This window comes from Thermobia domestica, chromosome 12, assembly GCF_964235325.1.
Source record: "Thermobia domestica chromosome 12, izTheDome1.hap1.1, whole genome shotgun sequence".
NCBI lineage: Eukaryota > Metazoa > Arthropoda > Insecta > Zygentoma > Lepismatidae > Thermobia > Thermobia domestica.
The window spans coordinates 162,129,821-162,151,163 of NC_137465.1; the positions used below are offsets into that span (position 1 = coordinate 162,129,821).

Consider the following 21,343-nt stretch of genomic DNA (forward strand, 5'->3'; position numbering starts at 1 on the left):
CTTAAGGTGGTACGCGGGGCTTTTTATGTGGTATATATCGTTGGAAAGGACACACCGAGTACACCTCACATGTGAAATATTTCGCTTGAATGGGGCCTGTAAGGTGCGTGGTGATCATTTGAAGATCAGAACAAGGCACGCTCCGAAATACCAGAAAACGTGGACAAAATAGAGAGCTATGATGTAATTGTTTTGAGACGCGATATAAATAGGTTTAAAACGGCGGATCCAACATGGGGGACACAAGTGACAAATAACCAGGGTTTGCTAAGTGGGCCCAGCCCGAAAAAACCCGAATTTTTTTTCGGGTTGGACCCACCTGAAAAGACCCACTTTAGAACCCACCTGGGGTTTTTGAGTTTTTTGTTATATTATTGGTACAACTAAAGTAATCACATTGAAAGTGATTTTTATCAGATTTTAGACTTTCCTTGGGCGAATTAGATGCTTTCACGTTAAGTTATACAACAACATTCAGCATAAGATCTTTATGAAGTTCTGAATGCACTGAATGAATTAAAAAAAAAAAATGAAAATGAAATGAAATCTTTAAGTTTAACGTCCCGCGATTATGCCGGTTAGGCTAAAGGAGACGGTGATAATGAGAAATGAGTGAAATGGTGGAATGAAGAAAGTGGGAGGAAACGGTAAAACCCCGAGAAAACCCACGAGCACGGTGTTTGTTCACCAACTTAGCTTGAGATAGTTATAGAACAAATTAATGAATTATGCTTATAGCCTATTTGAAGTAAAATATGCAATTTTTTACTTTAGAAAACACTTTCCGTGAATAGTGTGCTTGTCGACACCGAGGGAAGTTATTCCTCATATGTTTGACGGTTTTAAGGCCATAGATGCCGGTACTGATAGTAAACATGTAAATACACTCGTAAAACTAGTATTATTTCTTACCTCTGATGTAAAACTCAGGTATTCTTCAGTAAAATTTGGTTTTCCAACAACAGCAGTTTAGTTCACTCATTTGTTGCTACTCTTCAAATATTCATTCTGCAGAATCAACAACAGCAATAGCGTAAAAATTCTTGTCAAATTAAGAAGCTTAATGCTCGGAGTTCCGAAGACTATGTAACGCTTACTATTTCAAGTGCTGAATTCCAATTTCCGTACTAGTGGAAGTTTCAATGTACAGTAAGGAAACCTGTATTTTCGGGGGGAAATCCGCCGTGAAGGACATTTTGAAACAATTACTTTATAAAATATAAATTATATCTTTGTAAATTGTTTTAAATTAATTTTCGGGAAAGAACCGTCTGCAACAAGTGCTCGGGAAATTTCCGTAATTGAATGCACAAAGTATCGGAAGTGAACTTCAACAATAATGCTATTTATTTTACAATGGAACATGTTTATTTCATATAAGACATTTTGAAACATTTATCTATTTCATACAACATGAATTGTATTTTTGTTTTAAATTAATAGACCCCTTTTGGTATTCATATTTGGCGAACGTCAATCAGGCTTCTGTATGACTTGATCTACATTTGTTCGTTTGTCTGCCGAGCTCCTTCATGGCTAAGCGGTTAGCGTACGCGTCTTCGGCGTGGGAGACCCAGGTTTGATTCCTGGCGGGAGCTCATGTGGTTCGTATTCCACGTTAATCAGTAAGTCTCATCTCATATAGCTTCGCTGCTGAAAGGGACGTTAAACACAAAATCAACTCAACTCATTTGTCTGCCTCTACCACACATACTACATGGTTACAACTTTCGGTCTTTTAAGTTAGTTTTCAGAGTACAAGCATGAGACACTCTAAATTTCTTGTATAGGTTTTGGCGGGATATCAACGTAAAATTTCAAAATGGCGGCCATTTTTTCAAGATAACCAATATCCACGCTACAAAGCGCGATTTTCAGTCTATTAAGTTGAAATTTTGGCGGTGGAAGCACGAGATATGCTAAATTTGCTGTATAGATTTTCTCGGCGATCCAATGTAAAATTTCAAAATGGCGGCGTTTTTTTTTTTTCCTTTATAAACAGCAGTGAATAGATATGTTACAAGTTGTGACAATGACAATCTTGAAATATAAATCACATTTTAATACTTTTACCCCAAAGACATTTAAATATTTCGGGAAAAAAAGAAAAACGAAAATACCCGAAAAACCCATATGGGCCCAGGTGGGTTGGGCTTTTTCAGACCCTGCAAATAACAAGATATGGATCTGAAATTAGGTATATATAGATATTTGACGTCGCTATGGATGAATCGGAGAGCTACCAAAAGTGTAAAATTCAAAATGGCGGATCCAAGATGGCGGACAAAGTGCAAGACACTGCTATGGAACTGAAGCGGGTACGTAGAGGTTTACGTGGTCGCTGAGTACGAATTTAGTATACGGATCCAGTGTGGCGGACGAAAAGTGCAAAAAATGTGTACAGAACGGACATGTGATTCTTACACATGTAGTAGAAAAATACCTATATTACATAACGGGGCAGGTAGGGCAGGTGATGTTTTACAGTAAACAGGGACCGTGTTTTCCTATACAATCATGCCAAAATTGAGGCACGGAATACAGGGTAGGTTTTGTAACGCACATGAAAATTTTATGATATGAACAGATTACAATCATTATTTTACTACCAACTTCCTCCCTTGCCCCGAACTGAAAGCGGGTAGGTAGTTTTTTTCGTGTTCGCTGAGTACGTATTCAATGTTAAAAGTGAAAAATACAATGTGACAGTTCCAATGTAGTGGACAAAAAATACAGAAGTACAGAATGGGCATATGTGTATCGAGACGAGCCTGGGCTCCTTCTCGATCTCGTTTCGATTTGGAAAAGCACATCTCAGTCTCGAATTAAGACTAGATCGAGACTAGTGTCGGTGTTGCTACCATTTCTACTCATGAGAATGGACATTTGTCATACATACGGCTCACAAGTGTACACGGCATAATGTAAAACCGGAAAGACAGTTATGGAAACCTAACGGTGTTTTAAACTGCAACGCTCACTTTTCATTGTCATTGTTCCGATCTTCAGATGGTATCTGCAAATTACTTAAACGTATTCTATAGGCGCTATTCAAGCGAGATGTTACAGATGTAAAGTTTACTCGGTGCGAGCTTTTCAGCGATATAAGACATGCCGATTCCCGCGTATATCTTCGGGAGCGGAGTTGGTAGTAAAATAATTATTCTTTATGATTGCAATCTGTTCATATCATAAAACTTTCATGTGCATTATAAAACCTACCCTGTATTCCGTGCCCCAATTTTGGCATTGTATAGCAAAACACCGTTCCTGTTTATTGTAACCTGCCCTACCTGCCCCGTTAGGCATTTTTCTGCTACATGTGAAAGAATCACATATGTCCGTTCTGTACATACTTTTTGCACTTTTCGTCCGCCACATTGGATCCGTCATATTGTATTTTGCACTGTTTACACTGAATTCGTACTCAACGACCACGAAAACCTCTACTTACCCGCTTTCGGTTCCATAGCAGTGTCTTGCATTTTGTTCGCCATTTCGAATTTTTCACTCCAATTCATCTATAGCGACATCAAATATCTCTATATACCTAATTTCAGATCCATAGCTTGTTTTTTGACATTTGTGTCCCCATGTTGGATCCATCTTTTTGATATATATAAACATTTGATGTCAAATTCGTTTTCAGCTACCTTTTAAACCTATATATACCACGTCTCAAAACAATTACATCATAGCCTCCTATTTTGTCTACGTTTTCTGGTGTTTCGGAGCGTGCCTTGTTCTGATCTTTAAATGGTCCCCACGTTCTCTACAGGCCTCATTCAAGCGAGATATTTCACATGTGAGGTGTACTGGATGTGACCTTTCCAACGTTATGTAACACATGCAGATCCCCGCGTACAACTTCAAGTGCTTCCCTAGTATTATAGAGCCTTGTGTATTATTCACAATCAATCACAGTGTAATAAAGTATGAACAAAACAGTATAGATTTTTATAACAGGGTTCAGTTGAATTTTCTTTAATACTTTTACCAATCTAAATAATTCTAAATATTTTTTCCGTCACTATGGTTTACCGTATTTAAAACACTGTATATAATATGTAAATCCACTGACGAAGGTGGGGGGTTTCCATTGAAAATTTCGGCATTATTAAATATTTAGATGCATTCCTGAATATAATTTGCTAAAGCATTTATCATTTTGTTATGTCGAGCTTACATAAATATATGTACGAAGTCAAAGTGTGAAATTGACACATGTTGTTACAGTAAAGAAAGAGGATTCCTCACTAATGCTACAAATAATTTTATGTAAATTTGATATCGATTTTGACAACTTCATTACTGCCATCTTATCAAGAAATCGAGCTTAGAAGTGTGACGTCCTTATTGGGCGCATTAGGTGAGTAAAACTTTTCCTTTGTTCTAACATGTACTATATTTACTTTCGTTGTATTTGCAGATGGCGGCATCGAAGAAATGACTGAAGATTTAAATAGTGGAAAGATCATGTATGCTTTTTGTAGAGTCATGGATCCAAAAACTAGTCTTCCTAAATTTGTTCTTATTAATTGGGTGAGTTGCTTCAGAATTAATCAATGCTAGATGTCTTATTAGTTTGTGATATGTTACATGTTTGTTGTACGTATGTTAAATCTTAAAACAGATTTACTAATACAAAATCATTACATGCATATCCTGCCTTTTTCATAAAACCGATTCTTGATATCTTCGAAAATGGTATTTTATAAGTGACACTGAATTTCTCGGTGTAAATTTATTAGGAGAACATTATTATTGTTATTATGGCTACAAAATACAAAGTTTTCTGGGTAAATTTCGAGAGACCGTAGACTATTTAGAATTTTACCCAGACAGTGCCGCGTATTTAAACTGCAAATAAAGAAAAACAATAACTTTTGTGTGTATTTTATTGTTAAATAGCTCTCTCAAGTTACCTTGCCAAATATATTACAGCAAACAAAGAACACATGTTTATAGAATGTAATTGTTGTTGTAATTTAATTGTTTATATTTTCAGTGACTTATGTCTCCGTCATTACCAGTTAGGAAGGATGAATTTGTGTTTTTAATGATCAGAAGATAAATATGCAGAATTGTTCTCCCGTCTGTTTCTGAAGAAAACTATTCAATGCAATTTTCTCCATTACTTTTCCGGAGGTTATAGCAAAATTGGGCGACGGGAATCTGACTCAAAATTAAGGGCATAAAAAGTAGTGGAAAATTACCGTGAAATACAGTAATAAAATACTGAAATTTTTATGACTGAGACTTTCTAGGTATCTTAATAATCATATTTAATACTCAAGTCTCCCTAAAACCCGGAAGAAATTAAAGATAAGAACAGTAATGAAAATACTTCTTAATGTTTTATGATTAATACAATTCACGGTGCTTTGTCTATAAAAATAAATACAAGAAAGTGTTAAGTGGAAAATCGGATCTTATGACTTACATTTTGTTTTCGGATGCATGTAGGAAAAGAAATCTTTAATATTTTAAAAGCAACACATGATTTTTCTTCTTAAGGTTTAGGAACACTGCCACTTGCAAATTGTGATAAAAATACAAAAGCGCATAACGTAAAGACTTAAAGAAGCAAACTTCATGGAGATAATTTTGACAAATACGTAGAAATCATATCTTCTATTATCCAGAAATTTAATTCTTCCTTTATACTGATGAAGGAGACAGCTCAAGTGTTGCTGACATTATAAGAAATTAAATTAAGGAGAGAGCAGTAGATAATTAGCGAGTTTTATGTATAACTTTGCTCAGGTATTCAAATTCGAATATGGTATAAAGAAATTTAGTTAGTTTGCAATATTTTTAGTAGTAGTTTCTCAATTCGACAGGCTTTGCATTCGAAAGTTTCAGCGTGAGAGATCAACTACTCAGCTAAATTTTAGAATCTATGCACTGGAAGTACAAAATGTTTTCATAAAGTGATTCAATCTTCATGTAAGTTACTTAACCTGATGTGCAAGGTAACAGAATAAGTTATCGAAACCGTACAGGAAAATTTTTACAGACGTAATCAACGAAGTAAGAATTTCACTTATCTGTAATAGTATAGATTGCGAGCAGTGATAATAGTCACAATAGCAAGTAAAAGATAATGCTTTGTTTTCACCGCTATAAATCACAAAACAGTAGCACTTTCGAGAAACACGGCCTTTATCCTCAGCTGACTTGAATTTGAAAAAGGTAAAAACATGTGGGAATGTGAAAGGTTTAAAATAATAATAATAAAAATACCATGCCCACTCCATGTCTGCGAACATTATAGTGAATGAACCTACGTTACGCTATGAAGGTAGTCACTGTTTACTAGTGTTGTTCCTCTTTCCTTCCAACTGACATCAGTATGTACTGAAAAGGTCATTCCATATTAAATTATGAGGGGCGTCCAATAAGTTATCTTCCTAATCAGGAAGGAATGCAGATAGGCTCACCTGATCATCACTGTTTTTCGATGTAGTCCCCATGGAAGTCTAGCACTGTCGCCTTTTTGTGGGCAGTAAAGAAATCCCAAAGAGAAAATTGTCATTGTCATCTGCAAACTACTGGGAAACTGCCTGTTGGACCTCATTGTCCGACGAAAAATGTTGTCCACGCAGGTGTTTCTTCAGGTCTCGGAAGAGGAAGTAGGCTCTAGGGGCCATGTCCGGACTGTAGGGAAGATAATTCAACACTTGGAAACCACAAGATTCTCCTCAAACAAGCCCAACAAGTCTTTGGAACAGCTTCATCCAGCACTGCTTCTGGGCATACGTGAGCATTCTGGGGATCCAACAAGCACAGACCTTTGACATGCCCAAGCGGTCATGCAAAATCGATAGGACAGATCCTTTGGATATGCCACACGTTGCTGCAATCTCGGCGACCATCTCGGCAGGACCAAGTCCTCAACTTTGCAGTACATTTCCGTGGTAACTGCATCTGCGGGTCTCCCGAAGCGAGGATCATCCTCAATGAACTCCTGTCCCCACTTGAATTACTTTCACCAGTATTTGACTTGGAATTCTGACGGTGCTGCATCTCAATATACTTTCACTAGTCTCTCGTAGATCTCCTTTGGTCCCTTCCCTTCTTTAGTGAGAAACTTGATGACCGAGCGGTGCTCCAACTTCTGCAAATCCATTCTTCGCGGTTTTTACTCAAACATTCTGCTCACGGACACTGTGTTGCTCCGACTGAGCTCAAATTGCGCAGCGGGGTTCCCCACAGTGTCAGGCGTCATTGTTCTCCGCCCCTCCCTTCGTGTCTAAATAGATAACTTATTGGACGCCCCTCGTAATTTCCCTTTGTCCAGATTGTTTTGAGGGTTAAAAGCGTCAAAATAAATACACCATAAACTTCAGTCATTCAATATACAGTTTTAAATATACTATCAAAGACAACTTCGGAAAAAAAAAACTTATTTGTAGCTGCTTATTTAATACATTTAGTTTTGTATGTCGTCATGAAGATGTATCCCTCAATATCGGTAACTTTGTACACTTTGGAATTTTGCACAAACTAGAAGTGAACCCACATGAAATTCAATTGACTTCACAATTAACTCCCTTCTGCCTCAGGAACAATATCTTTCAATTTGAAGAAAAGTTTGCCGGTAATACCATGGTTTGGCTGTGGGCAGCACCCTTCGCACGTTGCTTTTCCAAATGGTTTTGGATATGCTTGAAACTGGTACTCTATCTAAATTTTCCTACATCAATTGTCCTAATGCAAATGGTACCTTAATTTTGTACAAGAAAACTTTGAAATCGTCGAACAAGTTTTTTTAAATCTGCCAGATACGCCCTAGAATTTAGTTCACCATGGAATACGAAGAAAGAGGAATCCTGAGTTTCGTGGATACCACTATAAAAAGACATGCAAATAAATTTGTCACTTCAGTATATAGCAAACCTTCTGCTGGAACCAAAACTTTACATCGTGACACTCTTGGCTTCAGAAGATGAATATGTGGAAAAACTTTTCCGGAGAGTCGTTTTACTTACAGACCTTCATGAGGACCATAATCAGGAAGTACTGTACCTCATAAAAATAGGAGAGGAAAATGGCTTTCAAAGATCTTTATTAATCAAATAGTATAAACAGGTTCAACAAGAAGTCCATTAGCCTTGCACTCAACATTCAACCAGGATTACCACGGAGAATTGGATTAGCACCCCTTTGGTTCCGTATGTTTCTGCAAATATAAAGAAAACATTAAAATATATATATATAGTATTAATGCATAAGAAGTTCCCCAAAATCAATTGCGAAATACCTAACTTCACATTTTACTTCACGAATTGTCAGCTGTATAGTGGGGTTGACAATGTGATGAACTGTATGTAAATCAAACCAAAAGGAACATTTGTACTAGAATAGATGAACTTGTACGCGCTACCAGGACTCTCGATCAACAGGAATTATCCGGACTGTCATTGTGGCTGAAAGAAAATGAAAATATGATTAATGTGCATGTAATGGGAAAAGCGGAAACAACGGTTGAACGTAAAATTAAGGAGTCTTTTTTACATTCATAAATTTAACTCTGAACTCAATCTGGACAAAGTAGAAATTAATCCAATATGGAATGACTACGCGCTGCCGCTGGTTGGAAAAAAAGAGGAAGAATAACAGTGAACAGTGACTATCTTCGTAGTGTTTTAAAGTGTATTCATTTGGCACAATGTTCGTTGATGTGAAGCGATTTGTTTATTTCGAATAAGCGTTTTTATTTATGTATTTATTTTTTATCCTTTTCCAAACTCAAGTCAGCTGAAGATGAGGCGTCGTGCCTCTCGAAAATGTTAGTGTTTTGCGATTTATAGCGGTGAGTACGTGCTATTATTCCATTTACCTCTTTAATAATTAGTTACAATTTATTTTACTGTCCTTGTATCATTAGAATACGTTTTCTGATGCAGAGTGCGCAGTAATACGTAAAAATGAATGAATAAATGCTCTTGCGTGACAATCATTTCCATTACATACTTGAATGTGCTATAATTCTATCCCATAGACCAATGAATAATGTGCCTCCACCAGGAACCCTGAACCTTGTTCATGTATACTGAAGATAACAGTAATAATATTTCTGCACCTGAGAAGTCTATTTTACATTTCTTCACTGTGACCTGAATGAAGATACATGAAATGCAAATGAAGAAGTGATCAGTAGTGTAAGTAAAAGTTAGGGTAAACTTGAACATTCCGAGAAAATCCATGCACACGGGTTTTTATATGTATGTATTGTGTGTGTGTATAAATTGTTTCTGCCTTTAAAAATCAACTTTTAATAATATGCTATTTCCTTTTTTTCTTTCGCAGCAAGGGGAGGGAGCTCCCTTGGTCCGAAAAGGAACTTGTGCCAACCACATACGAGACGTTACCAATTTCTTTAAAGGTATCCATGTCACGTTGAACGCAAGAACAGAAGAAGAAGTGGATTCAGAAGTTATCATAGAGAAAGTGTCTAAATCAACTGGCTCCGCATACAGTTTCAAGGAAAGAGGAGAGAATGTTCCTCAAGCACAACCTGTGGTAAGTTCTGTGTAAATTCAAATAACGATAAGTTTTAAATTACAGAAATCAACCAAAAATCCATTGGCTATTCATTACGCAAATAGGGAAAGAAAGAAAAAAGAAATAAGAAAATGAATTAACAAGAAATAAGTTCAACGTCTCCACAAAATTGTCAGGCAATTTGGAAAAATCCTTATATGGCTACAAGAATTATTTGTAGACAGACTATCACAACCAGGCGGAAGTGATTGCTCTGAAACATGACATTGATATGACAAAACGGAACACTGAGACTAAGATCAAGGAACACATTATGTAACGTACTGGTTTTCACGGTAACGCTACATTGGTTTTGTTATGTATGTTGTTATGATTTGTTGGTGCCCGTATTATTAGGTTGTGCGGTACCCAAATACCTGTAAAATTCTGTGGGGCTATACTTAACGTGCACGTACCTATATAAACTTTCTTTCCTTTCCAATTCTGTAACTTTAACGTGATTTATATTATAAGTGAAAATTTGAAGTTACGGATTTTAAATATGGTAAAAGAATTTAATACATATACACACGATTTATGCATTAACTACTTTTGATAACACAACGACACTGGCTATTTATGATACCAAGAATTTGTATCAAAAGGAATTTGTGTATATTATTCTAATAACATTTATGAACTTTGTGGGGGACAAACACCGTGTGCGTGGGTTTCCTCGGGGTTCTCCCGTTTCTTCCCACTTTCTTCATTCCACCATTCCATTCATTTCTCATTATCACCGTCTCCTTTAGCCTAGCCGGCATAATCGTGGGATGTAAAACTCAAAAATTTCATTTAATTTTTCTAATAACATCTAAATTAAGTATTTATTACGTTGTAATACTACTTACGAAACTTCGTATTCGGTTTTAACTGTCTTTATTATGCTACTATGTTGTATGTTGCCAGGGCAGAGTAAGTGAGAAAAGGAAAATTATTCTGAATATGATTTAGAAATTTAAAATCGTAGTATCAGATACATTTTGAATAATATTACTAAAACATGGATTTTTGAAATTCTGTTATCCATATTAAGTTATATTTTAAAGAAATTAATAGCGAAAATTGCGCTTTAACTGGACTTAAACTGACTGCTTGTATAGGGTACATACTAGTTCCTCAGTGAAGTCTTGTCCCGACTGCGGTAGATCCCATAATTTTAGAGCTATGAACCATTAAAGTTCGTTTTTTCATGTTTTCGGCAGCCTATAACTTCGAAAGGAAGCATTTGTGCACCCAGGTTGGTCTATACATTTTCTCTTATCTTGGTGTCAGGAATCACCTCCCAAACGTTGTCGATGTTGTTTTGAGACACCCTGTATATGAGAACTATTCCAATGCCGAAAATAAACTTAAAGAGAACCTGTCTACATGTGTGATGAATGAATTGTGAAGGGAATGATCCATAGCGTTGATTTTACTGAGATAATGAGGTTCCAATTCAGATAATAGAAACAACAAGTTTGAATTGCTTAATTGTTTATTATTAATGTAAAATACTTTGAAATTTTTGACAAAATCTAATAGTTACAAATTAAGTACATATGGACATTAACATGAAACAATTTTCTTTTCTTTCTGTTTTTCTGCATTCTCCGTTGATTTCATTCATGTTACAGCACATGTATATCTAATACGTTGTAATCCGATCTTCATTTTCTTTAATATCTGAAATTAATAAAACCATATATCCATTCAAAATTTGTATTATAATTGAAATGTAGTTTATTGCATAGTTAAGAGAAAATTTCCTTCTATAAGATATTACAACAATAATGTCGAATAAAATAATTCTAAATTTAATTGCTGAGATAGTACTTTAGTAAGAATTTGGAATCGTCATGAATATCTCTATTTAGATAAGAAGAAGATTGAGTACCTAAAATTATACTTCAACCTAACTTTACCTAAATATGAGATTCAATTATATATTTTGTGGAGAAATAAAAAACAGTCAAAATTGGCTTAACTCACACAGGATCATTCCTGGCAGAAGCTTGTGTAGTTTGGATTCCACGTTAAGTTGCAGGTCCATCTCGCGTATAGCCTACGGCTATCCCGTATAGAAATATCTTCAGATCGTTTTATATCAGGTCAAAGAATCCAACTTCAAACTTTCAAACAAACGATGGTATATCATAGAAAATCGCTCTAAATTTTAGTTGACCTTTATTTATGAAATTCAAGCTGCATACGTAATTTTTATTTTCACAACAATTTTGTATCTCCATATACGTTTCAGGACTAAAAATATGACATTTAAATGTTTTGTCGAGATTTGGTGATGGCCACAAATAAGTGTTAGCGTTATATGTCAACAAAATTGAGTTTAATCACATGCTTAATAAATTTAATTTTTGCATACATGCTCAAAGATACGTGTATAAGTTATTTAGCCACATACTCAATAAATTTAATTTTTGCACACATGGTCAAAGTAATTACATGTTCAAAGTAATGGGTATATGTTATATCAAAGAAGGAAGATACATTCATATGGGAGATTCTCACATCGTTAGTATATACAAAAGAAATGTTAAGTCTGCAGTTCGTTCATGAGAAAGAAATTACCGGAAAACCATATACATAAACAACTAGTTTATGAAGAGATCCTTTTTAATTTTGGAGCTCTTGTACCAAAAGTGCAAATTGTGTTGTGATATAAGTAACTTAACTGAGTGAATAAGGCCCCATACTAAGTGGTTGAAACTGTAGGGGAAAACTTTTCGAGACGCACTCAACGAAATAAATGTTTTCGAGACGCACTCAACGAAATAAATGTTCAACATATCTCTTTAACAATGAAATCTAACTTGCGAGGCGGAAAAAGAATATTGATATTGATAAGTGCAAAAACAAATTAATATTTAAAGTGCGTAAGCAGAAAAAAGAAAGTAAACTATAAATATGGTGAAAGAAAACTCAACCGAATGAAGAAATATTGGTCTTATAATTTCTACAAATGAAAGTAGTATACTGCAGGTAAGATAGAATTTTTATATATATATATATATATATATATATATATATATATATATATATATATATATATATATATATATATATATATATATATGCAATAAATTACTGCAAATAGAAATTAAAGTAAAGATGAAAACTAGAATAACAACTCAAACCAATTTGTAAGCTATGAAAAAGAGAGATTCAAATGAATAAACACAGAAAAATAGTCTACAAAGAGAATAAAATAAGAGAATATCTACATTATAAGTAAAGAAACAAGGATAAATATTGGGCATTAGTGTACTATAGAACAGTCATTTCAAACTGCTTTGTGACGTAGAGAGGAAACGCTGGTATAGATAAAAGTCAGTGGTGGCAGGCGAATAAGAACATCGATTATTTTGCAGATACATTACCTATGGAGCCATGAATTGTTCACTGCCAACACTTGTTGTACTCCATTCCCCTTCATTTGCTCCACCTCTTATTTCTCTTCCTCGATTCAAAGTCGTACTCCTATATTAATTGGATATAACTGGTATAGATGAAGGACTAAACCTATCAGAAAGTACGTGAATGCCGATAGTGGAAAACTATATTATGAAATGGACCCATCGATGTTAAATTTAATTTTTAAACTTTCATGTAATTGGAATCATAAAGTAGACAGATATCTGGAAGTCTCACTTTTTAAAATAGAAACCATAGCGTTTGCACCTTGTGACTCCACAGAGTATCATCTATTGCTTACTCACACACGGTTCACACGAAATCAATATGGAATTTTAACTAACCTTGCCAATGATTTCCAATTTCGCTAACATCTTGTCCTCAAAGAACACACCCAGGATAAAAGAACAAGAGGCGAATACAAAAATCATTGACAGTTAAGTTATCAGATATCCAATGGTTTAATTAACTGGAGCAAAAAGAGGTAATTAAAAATCTCAGCAAATGTTAGCCGATCTGAGAAAACACTTGGAGATGTATTGAGATACCTTCATCTGAGGTCAGGGTCTTTTCAGAATCGTTCCCAGGAGAGTTTTTAGATTTTTTAATAATTGACGAGAGAAAACCTCATCGAGAACAATAACATATTTTTAACCAGTGTGACTTAGTATGGCTAGGACTATAATCCGTATTTCAGGAGGTTGCAAGTCTACGGAATTCGGTCTTCGCGACCCTTCCAGCTGAGTTTCTCCACCCACTCCCGGCTGTGAAGATTTTTTTCAGGGTGGCCAGTCTTATATATACGAACACACGACTAACTATTTCTTGAAATGGAAGGGTCTTGGAGAAAACGAAGGAAAGGATGTAGTGTTAGGTATGTGCATTGTCCATTCTCAACATGGCACTTGACACAATCTGTTTCACATTTATCACATGGCTACTGGTTAACATTTGTGAAGAATACTCTGATTTCACGATAATTTAAACTTGTTTTAAGTCCTCCCAGTGAACTTTTTTAAAGTGTGTATCCATTCGTGCTTCAAGATAAAGGATTATCTTGTCACTTACTGACAATTCATCCATAAAAAGTATCCTACAATATAGAAAAACTAAGAATACTAACTGCAACTTTTTCGTTTCATTTGACCGAGATCCCGCTTCTATGTTGGATACCAAATGCCCAAACTCTTCCTGTTTTCCTTTTTCATATCAGACAAATGCTGGGACCGGCACTTGGAAAAGCTTGAGCCACTTGCTTCCTCATTTTATGTCATAAAATGTAAGCAGATATTTGCACTCGAGATAAAAGTATGCGTGTAAGATGCCAACAAAGGAAATAATGTGAAGTCTAGTCTAGTGGCATTTTGATGTTGTCCAACAATCGCAAGTTTTCTCACCTTTCTACATATGAACTTATTTATTTATTTATTTATTTAACAATCACCAGATACAGCTCAGAGAATAAGAATATTATACATAAGAATATTAATTAATAATAATATCCTCAGCTAAATCTATTATCCATAAAAGCATTATGTCGCAATTTAAATAGATAAATGCAAAACATTTTCTAAGACCCCCCCTCCAAAAAAAAAGTATGTCTTGATCCCGGTCGTGTGGTAAGAAAGTTCTTTGGAGAACTCTTTATATTACATTTATTAGACATAGCTGTCCGTCAGATCGTTGCACGGGTTTTGCTCTATCGTAAGTTCCTCTTAGTTATTTTATACTTATCCAAGGGGGTCTAGGAGGGACGGACCCCTAAAATGTTCACGGTAAGTTTGCAAATGAACTATAATATGGTTGGATCGGGCCTCCCTAATTTCTACCGCCCCCCCCCCCCTTTACATTTTTTTGCTGGCTACCGGCCTGGCCTTTCCCTTTAGTTATGATTTAGTCTAGAGTTGAAGAACTCTCGTTTTGTGTGAGCCGCAAATTGAAACAACATAACCTAAAAAAGATGAACTCGAAAAAGTTTTCTAAAGAACAATAATAATAATACTTTTCGTTAATCATCAACAAAGCACCACTCCATAATCGAAAAAAGTAGTGTATATTATACTTAAGATAAAGAAGCATATATTTAAGATATGATGGCTGAAATTAAAGAAAGAATATTTTTATTGCTGCGGGTGGGGTGGTTATAATGTATGCAATTGCTTGGATTGTATTCCATTCTTAATCCGTCTTTGTTCATCCTTTAAAAAGTGAGCATTTTTAAAAAGTACTCTTAATTTGTCATTTATTTCCTATATCCGAATGTTAGTAAATATATAGTTTGTACGTTAAAGGGCATATATTTAGAGTATGAAGAGAAATATCATTTGATTGTTACCTTTCTGTTTCTGCTCGATTTTTTTTTTTAATTTCTGTTTTTCACTAATCTTTCAGAATGTCTCATTCCGTTTATTACTAAATTCTACTGCTTATTTGTATGTGTGATAAGTACTTCTATTAATATGTATATAATTTTAATCAGTCTGAAATTTGTTCAGATTCCGAGTCAAATCTGATCAATTGCCCCTAAATTTGCCCTTAATAGCCAATCATAACTGCAACTGAAATGAATAATTTTGGGTCAAATCGCTCACGTTCGTAAGTTGTTGGATAGTTCTTTCATAACCGTAATTACAAGTATTTCGATCCGATACTAAAAAAGAAAGGAGGTTATATTTTAACTTTGAGTAACCATTGGCAATTAGTTATTGAATTTTTTTTAACAAAAACTAATTTTTTTTTTTTTTTTTTTTAATGTTTGGAAAAACTTCCTTCAAAAACTAGGCAGCTGTTAGACGATAAGATAAAAATTTGTTGACAATGTCCTGTTTTGACCAATCAAAAGCAAACATTTTCATTCATATTTCAACTGCATCCGATTTTTTTTTTTCTTAATGTTTGGAAAAACTTCCTTTAAAAACTAGGCAGCTGTTAGACGATAAGATAAAAATTTGTTGACAATGTCCTGTTTTGACCAATCAAAAGCAAACATTTTCATTCATATTTCAACTGCATCCTATATTATGTATCCTAGTAACTACCCTTTCAGTTTTGTGTAAATTATCCCCATATTTGCATTTCCACCATTAATGTTCTTAAGTGCTGTAAGAAAGTTTCGGGAATTATAAAAATAACAGTTAATTCCTTTAGGTAATAAGTCATGATGATATTCTTCTTCAGGAAGAAAGCTACGAAATTAACAAACGGGTAATCACCACGAAGGACAGTCATCACAGATCCTTTCAAATTTTAAAGTTTAAAACTAATTTAAACCAAAATATAAGAGATAATAATAATAATTTGAGTCGATAATGAATGCTAGCTGCAAGAAGTATAAATTCAATGGTGATGCGAGGTAAATTGATTTATAATTTTATTTTCTGGCTATGGAAGTATCGAGACTGAAAAATGTGTCAAATAATTTGTATTTATTTTTTTCAAGCAATCTCCCCAGATTTTCCCTGTAGTCTAATAAATTAAACTATAGCAAAATGAATAACATATTTACTCTCAAATACAATATATTCATTAATAAGTTTTTCAAACGCGTTTTTTTTTTTTTTTTTTCGTCCTTCATTCTAAAGACTAAGACGGAATTCCTCTGCTCTTTAACTGCTGGCTAGCCATGTGTCAGGTGTCACTGAAGCTTGATTTACAGCATCTCCTCCCTCCAAATGATCAGAAGGGAGCATTTCTTTGGATTTCACACAAACATGGCATTCACCATATACCTGGCAACTCTGAAAAAAAGTTTGCCTTTGGAAAGTAATAAAGTATCGTAGAAGTTTTCAGAGGGCAACAACTACATCCTCCTGTTCCCCGTTTCCTCACCCCGAACTTGTATTCTTCTCTGAAGGGGACATTACGTATATTCCTCAGTAGGACAACTTCATTGATTATGTTATGTACAGTGTGTACTATCCCTAGTATTAACACCCTCCCCCAGACTTTTAAAGAAAACATAATCCAATTAAAGATCTATTACAAGGATCTGAAAAAAGAAAAAAAAAAAAATGCGATACAAAATGCAGTCAGGGCGACTATTTAGATAGAACCAACTATTTAAAAGTATGTGGCAAAGAACATCTTAGAAATGCAAAAAAAAAAGTACACACTACAATTTAAATAAAAATAAAATTCACATTTTAATTTTATTTATATGTATGAAGTTGATTTCTCAAATGTTTTTCTTTTAGGGTACGACATACAAGAGAGTCATTCCAACACAAGAAATAAACACATCAGAGAGAGATAGATTTTGGGAGAAAGAAGAACAAGAAGAAAAGCAGAGGCAAGCAGAAGAAAGGAAACGGAAAGAGGAAGAAAGGAGAAAATTAGAAGAAACGAGAAAGCAGAGAGAAGTAAGTTTCATATTGGCAATACCTCAGTAAAAAAAGTAATAAAAACAATAAAAATAAATAGAAAGAGAGAGAGAGAGAGAGAAAGAAAGAAAGAAAGAAATATATTGAAGGAGAGAAAAACAAGATAAACGAATTGTTTATTCTAAAATTTATCTGTGTATTACGATAGTTTATTTTACTTAAATCGCCGAATTTTTGCTCACGTTACTCTTATATATACAGGATGTTCATTTATTATGTAGCCAAAATCCACTGGTGAATTTCTCACACTTAAACAATAAAAAAGACCCTATGAACATAGGGCGAAAGACGCGTTGTTTCAAAGTTACGAGATGCCGAAATCGAGAAAATTGTAACTTTGAGGCTACCTAGCTCAAAAACTATGAGAGATATCAAATGCGGTTAAAGAACTGTTAGAGGAACTAATACACTCTGTATCTAAATACCTATGTTTCAAAGTTGGGTTGTACTGGCGCACATGATTCTAGAGAGAGAGGTGGAACAGTGGAACCTATACCGCAGCTCCCTCTATAAAATCCGTTGCGCTGATACGTCTCAACTCTGAAACTTGGTTATTTAGATAGACAGTGTACTAGATAAACATTGTTTAGGTGTGAGGAATTCACCAGTGGATTTTGGCTGCATAATAAATGAATACCCTGTATATATATACAGGGTGGACAATTTATCTTGATCATCCGCTATAACGAAGAAACTAAAAGAGAGAGTAAAACGAAACTTCACGCGAAGCAGCTATAAGGAGGAGGACATCTTTGCGTGTATTAAACAGAAACATCCATCAAACAGTGTTGCCAACTCAATATGAAGTTTTTTTTCGAATGGCACTACGTCAGATTATTACATATTTCAAATCAACATGTCAAATGATATCTTAAAATATCACTTTTATTGTTTAGTGTTGCAAACTAAGGATGTTATAGTATCACAAACCTCCAAAGTTTAGTAGCTTCTATCACACGTACAACACAACGGAGATGGACAGGATAATGCACATCGAAAGTACTTGAGCGTTGGATACCAGGGTCATGGTACGACTTTTTTTCAAATGAATAGGAACGAAATTACCAGGATTTGAAAATTTGAATTTTTTTAAAGTGTTTTATTTCGAAAAAATGCTTAGATGAGTATCATATCTCGTTACATGTATGGTTTGCAATGAACGTACAAATTATTTTGCCGTTAACAACATTTTGAAATTTCAAACCGTTCTGGAGATATGATAAACATTGCTGAAGTTTGCAACACTGCTTAACTCATGTAATTGCGAGAATTTGTTATAATTACAACTACTAAAAGCCATTGCTATAATGCTATAAAAGAGAAAGAAACAACAATCATGTTAAATATCTGTCATAAATACTCCATTTTCAGCAGGGTTGCGAACTTTATCCATTGTTTGTTGGATGTTTCTGTTTAATAATGCAAAAATGCCCCCCTTCTTATAGTTACTTCGTACAAAGTTTCGCTTTTCTCTCTCTTTTGGTTTTTCCGTTATAGCGGATGATCAAGATAATTTGCCAACCTGTATATATATATATATATATATATATATACATATATCTTTCGTTGGATAATGCTAACAGTGAAGTGAACGAAAATTAGGACATTTGTTTTTGTTATGTACTATTTTTTGAGGGGTAGTACCTTCCTTTTTCAGCAGCGAGGCTACATGAGATATGGAGCTACAACTTAATGTGGGATTCAAACCACATAAGCTTTAACTGGAAATCGAACCCACGTCTCCAGCGTCCAAGGCGCGTACACTAACCATATAGCCACGGGGAGCTCCATTATGTATCATGCCAGTATATCTTTTTTATTCTGAGACCAAATCCATCGGTATGATAACCCTTCCCAATGGTTAGTGGTAAGAGCTTTTGGTTATGGTGCATGCGGCCCCGGCTTCGATTCCCAGTGGGAGAATATTACAAAATTTGACCATATTACGGCGGTTCGTATTACTATGGTGAGTTCTTAAAACAGCGAGTCTGATGCAGATTTCCTCCTTCATTGCCGCTGATGCAGCTTAGTGCTGCACTGTATGGAATGATCTAGTATTCCTCTAGAAACGGTTCATGAGTTATCACTACGAATATAAGCTGTATTGTAGGCTGAAAGTACTCTAACACCGTATTAATGTGGTAAATTGAGTTTTGTTACGCTACTTGGGTTTGTTCCATTATTTTGATAACCATCTGTGTACGACAGACTTTCATTCAGCAGTGGATGATACATAAATATGGAAATGTATAAAAGATTAAACTAGGGCTTAAAAATTTTATTTGGGGCCGGGGTGGTTCAGTGCGTTCACCTCTGGTCCGTGCGGTTTCTGATTCGAACCCAGCTCGCAGTGGGTTTTATAGTGGACAGACACCGTGTGTGAAAGTTCTCTCGGAGTTCTCCCGTGTCCTCTCACTTAATTCTACAATTTCATTCATTCTCATCAATTCTCATCATTGCCGTTTGCTTTAGCTTACACGGCATAATCATGGGACGTAAAAGTGAGATTTCATTTATTTTTTTCGAAATCCGATATATATACAGGGTGTCCGGTGAGTAAATGCAAAGATTTTGGGAGGTGATAGGAGAGGTCATTCTAAGCCAAAATGCCTATATGAACATAGGGTCTAATCGCCTTCGTTTCGGAGATAGGGGTGAAAGTAAGTTTTTGCCGCTTGCACTTCTCAAGTTTCGTGTGAAAGCTTATAGAACACCCTGTGATTGGTTTTACGTTAAGTATTATACCTCGTTTTAAAGCTACTGAAACAGGCTTTCAGACGGTATACAGTTTGTCCACGTACTGCATACAAGAGAGAAATAATGGAGGGAACATTTTCGAATTGTGCTATAAAATTCCCTTTTTCAAACAATTTTTCGCCATTCTTGGGTGGAAACACTGACAATAGAGTAGCAGGATCTAATTGGGGGAAAACGATGCTTTATACCACAAACCCAGGTAAAATGTCAATGTAGTGTCTTCATTAGAAAGCAGAGAAAAATGCTTACGAAAGAATTTAATCGTAAAAGAAAGATTTCTACTTGAACCAAACAGTTGTGTTGATTGAACACTTATACAGTAATGATGTCCCTTATTGGAATGTTATTGGTATTACTGTATTATTCGAAGAATTGTGGGACCTTACAAGGGTCAATCTACAATCACGTGGATTAATACCATTGTAATACTTATAGTTTAATAATCGTCGAAAAGTACATTAATTAGAACACAATAGGAATGTAGTTGAATATAATGGCAGGCACGAGGGCAGACCCAGACGTAACACTACTAGCGTTCATCTTCAACATTATTATTTGGAGCGTGCAGCACATTTTCAAAGATACCACCTTCCTCCTGAATGCACTTTGCAGTGCGCCTCAGGACATGCATTGTTGCCCGATGGATGTCTGCTCGTCACTCTTTGACGGCATTGAATGCCTGTTGAATATTCTGGAGTAAACCTTCTCGTGAGGTGGCCCTCCGTCTGTACACAATGTCCTTCAACCACCCCCACAAGCAAAAATCCAAAGGTGTAAGATCCGGGGAGCGGGGTGGCCAGTGAATCAGTGACCTGCGTCTTCCGCGACCTATCCAACGATTAGCAAACTTGGAGTCAAGATAGTGACATACACGTCGTGTGGCATGGGAGGGAACCCCGTCGTGCTGGAAGTACATAGACACCCGAGTTTCCAAATTCACATCTTCCAGCAATACAGGCAATTCGTGGCGCAGGAAATGCAAATAATAGTCACCAGTCAAACGCTGGTGCAACACAAAGGGACCGATTATCTGATCACAAAGAATCCCCGCCCAAACGTTGACAGAAAATCGTTCCTGATATTGTCTAACAGTGATTGCTCTCGAATTTTCGTAACTCCAACGATGCCAGTTGCGGGTGTTGTTTATCCCATTCCTTGTGAAAGTGGCCTCATCACTGAACAAAATGAATGGTAAAACATTCGAATGCTCCGGTACCCATTGAGAAAAAGCAACACGTAGTTCC

At 35.4% G+C, this 21,343-nt stretch overlaps 1 protein-coding gene across 1 annotated transcript in view; it reads left to right on the plus strand.

Annotated features, from left to right (window-relative positions):
* Positions 1–21,343, plus strand: part of Abp1 (Actin binding protein 1) — a 69,094-nt gene that overhangs the window by 8,745 nt on the left and 39,006 nt on the right. Inside the window, exons 3-5 of the mRNA XM_081734365.1 lie at positions 4,430–4,542; positions 9,316–9,528; positions 17,157–17,321. Of these exons, the coding sequence (XP_081590491.1) occupies positions 4,430–4,542; positions 9,316–9,528; positions 17,157–17,321 (491 nt within the window). The remainder of the gene's footprint in view (positions 1–4,429; positions 4,543–9,315; positions 9,529–17,156; positions 17,322–21,343) is intronic.